Here is a 3,472-nt window from a genome sequence, read left to right as displayed (position 1 = left end):
CCTCCAAATCCCAAACGAATGGTGCGGATTGTTTGTTTGCGTAGGCTCATTCGCCCTGACTGTGTTGTCAACAGAAGCTCAACGAACGATTCAACCAGAAGACCTTCTACTGCTGTTGAGGCCGGATGGCCACATCGCAACAATATGGAATGCGCGCTTAATCGAGGAGGAAACACTGTTCACGTCTCTGGATGCTCTGTTCTGAGTGGCATTCCGCATTTACGAGCACTTGTGCTTGCCCTATATCAACTTTCGGCGTTGCTCGTGCCTGTCTTCGTGTATTGCTCACATTGCAACTGCCGGTCTCCTAAGTTTGGGCCGGGTTGCAGCTAATATTTCCGGCAGTACGAGACCGTTTCCCTAGCGTACCCCAGTGCCCGTATGCCCAGAGTTGTACTGGTGGTAGTTGTGTAAGAGAGGTTGTGTGGTAAGCGTTTCCGGATACGCATAAACTGGTGAGCATGTGGGCGGCCCACGAGGTGCTTGTACCTTAACTTGTACATGTTTGCATGCTTAAAAGTGAATACAGACACTCAAGTAAATAGAGTAACAACGCGCTCAAACATACGCGCCCATGCAAACTTTTTTGTCTATATAATTGCTTTGGTTGCGCAACTTACTGGTAATACATACACAAATACGGGCACCAATACATACATGTCCGCATTTAAACTACTCAACGCCAGTGGCCCGTCGACGAACGCTTTGGGGCGCTTACATACGTACACATATGCTGTTGCGAGCCACAGAAGTGCATTCCCACTTGGGCATGCAACTTGGGTGCACACAAGAGCGGGATCGTCCGTCTACGAACCATCGCGCGTGTGCATGGACCTGCGTACGTACGAGTGCAAAGGCACAAGCCAATGTATTCACGCTTTCAAGTAGGCGACTCCATTACACAGAACCCCACGCTTATTCGATTCGACCACTCCAGTCGGCCGATTGGCCATTGGGGAATCCATGCAATACAAAACGGAGTGCTCTCTTCCACCGCCGCATCTTCCTGTTGGGGCTTCAGAGGCGTTCAGGTTGTNCAATACAAAACGGAGTGCTCTCTTCCACCGCCGCATCTTCCTGTTGGGGCTTCAGAGGCGTTCAGGTTGTGCCCTTTCATGCCTGTACTGCCGCCTAAATACCGATGTGTCCGTCTGAATGCATGAATTCGCTCTTGCTTAATCGTACGAACAGAAAAGTGACGCGTGTGCTCGTCTGGGTCGACGCTGAGCCCTCGCCTGAGCTGTTATAACTTGTCTACATCCCTCATAAGCTAAGCGAAATCTCCCATCATTTTCCTGCACTCCCCCATAGGTGGTGAACTCCCTGCTTTTATAGGGACCCTCAGAGAACGGATTCTATAGTTGTGCGGAGCGTGCTGCTAATGATGTTCCTGCGTCTCACGGCGCCTTTGGGCCCGACAGCCACCGACAGCATTCAAATCCTTCGGGGAGCCGTAGAAAGGCCCAAACTCGTCAAGGGCCCCTACACCATGGAGAGGTCTCTTCCTCTGTAGTGCATTCATGATGATATCAGCTGCAGCGGATCTCCCAGTCAACGCCAGTGGTACATCGACGAACGCTTTGGGGAGCTTCTCCGCCAACCACAAATACAAATCTAAAACCTGCACATGCGCTCACACACCCTACGCCCACATTTGCTGGTGGTCGCTGCTGCTCTCCGCTTTACACACCTAACAGCTGTTCAGCGGTCAAAAGGTGGCAGCGACTCCAGCGCATCCAGCAACTGCAGCACCCGCAAGTACCTGGTAGATTGTTTCCCATGCTCGCAGGGCCTCTATTGTCTCAGCTGGGGTCGCCTCTGTCTCATCCGCATCACACGGGGCCCCAATAGCGTCTCGGTGGAAATATCCAACGCCTGCCGCACCATGTGACCCCCAGGGGCATTCATCTACAGACCACGACCCCAAGCGCTGCTCTAGCTGTTGCTGCTGCTGGTCGTTGTCTACCTTCTGAACGATACGAAATGGAGACGGCAACGGTACCACGCGAGTTGCAGCCAGGGAAACGGCAAAGGAACGCAAGGCTGCCTGTATGGGGAGACTGATGCTAGCAGCAGCAGCACTTGCGGTCGCTACTGCATCTGATGGCTCGCCTCCTGTTGCTGCACCTTCAGTGTCATCGCCTGTGACCGCGCCACTTCCCTCCTGCAACGGAAAGGCTGCCTCAGCTTCTGATTCCCCCTCACTGGAGCATCCTATTCCCTGCTGCTGCTCCTTCCGATGTGACGTGGTGGGGCGCGAGGCCGAGACAGGCGCCATACAGAAGATATATAACTCCGGGGGCGGCAACGGAACATCCCGTAGCAACGCCGCCACTGCAACTGCCCTGTGAAGGGCCCCTGAAGGTATGAAGTATGGAACTCTTGTGTGCAGCATTGACACGAACCTGCAGTAGAAGGCATCAACACCAACAAGCAAGCGTCCTATTCGTCAACTGCCTAGGGCACTTGGTACCAGCTCAAGGGCGGCATAGAAATGCATACTCTAGGCATTAAGCTTGAGTGATTCAGAAGCATCAGCTTCGCAGCTCTGCGGTGGGGCCTAAGGTCTAGAATTTACTTCTGTATGAGGGCAGCCGTACACACTGGGGTGTTATCTGCTGCAAAATGGGCAAACAATTCGAATGCCCAAGTCTCAGGCAGCAGAGCCGCCGAGTTTAGAGGAGGTACGGAAACAGTCGGACCTACATCACAAGCCGTATACCCCACACATTACACACTTAGCGAGAACAGCCCCCATCGAAATGCAGAGCCAAGGGGGAAGTCTAAGCCCTCCAACCCACGGCGTCATTCTGCAGACACTGGATTCTCTGTCGAGACTACAGTTTCTTACCTTCGAGTAGACTTCGAAGTGTATCCAGCTGGTCTTGCTGCAGAGCGCTCACGAGGCCTCCCTGCGTGCCCCAGGGGCCCCCAAACCGCCCTGCCCTGTAGGCTAGCTGACGCACCTCGGAGGCCTCCAGTCGCCTTAGCGACGTTCCATCGTATTTAAAAGTGGTAGTGAATATGATGCGACGAATCGACAGGTTCACCCCAAGGCCAATTGCGTCTGTCGCTATCAGCACGGAATATGGAGGAAGAGGATCTGCTGTTGCTGCCTTTGCTAAATCGGTTGTTTCTCTTGCTGGTTTTGGCAGCGTTGATGCTGGCGCGGCTACTGCTGCCACGTCTGCAGATTCAACAGGTCCTTCAGCTGGAAATACAATGTTTAGGCGCTCCTGCTCTGGCTGGTCCTGCATATGTTGCCGTTGCTGCGCGTGTGCATGCATTTCTACAGCCTCATTAAACCTTCTAGTCTGCTGCAGCCTGACATCCGGTGGCAGCTGCCCGTACAGCAAAGCTGCCTGTACACCCGAAGCAGAGAGGAGCCCTTTGAGTTTCCAGCAGGCATTTACGGAGAAGGCAAGGAGGCAGTCCCCCGGCTGAAGAGCAGCAACCCAATCAGCGGGCAAGG

The 3,472-nt window shown here is 53.8% G+C and overlaps 1 protein-coding gene across 1 annotated transcript; it reads right to left on the bottom strand.

The window, feature by feature from the left end:
* Positions 1-1,378: 1,378 nt before the first annotated feature.
* EMH_0081770 (uncharacterized protein) lies at positions 1,379-3,257 on the bottom strand (the record flags this gene model as incomplete). The annotated part of the gene is made up of 4 exons (XM_013500426.1): positions 1,379-1,621; positions 1,763-2,405; positions 2,579-2,702; positions 2,852-3,257. 4 exons carry the CDS (start codon positions 3,255-3,257, stop codon positions 1,379-1,381), a joined length of 1,416 nt encoding a protein of 471 aa, XP_013355880.1.
* Between the last annotated feature and the right edge of the window lie 215 nt (positions 3,258-3,472).

Source organism: Eimeria mitis, genomic scaffold (genome assembly GCF_000499745.2).
Source record: "Eimeria mitis Houghton genomic scaffold, Emh_scaff5396, whole genome shotgun sequence".
Lineage (NCBI taxonomy): Eukaryota > Apicomplexa > Conoidasida > Eucoccidiorida > Eimeriidae > Eimeria > Eimeria mitis.
This window is presented reverse-complemented; position numbering and strand designations above follow the sequence as displayed.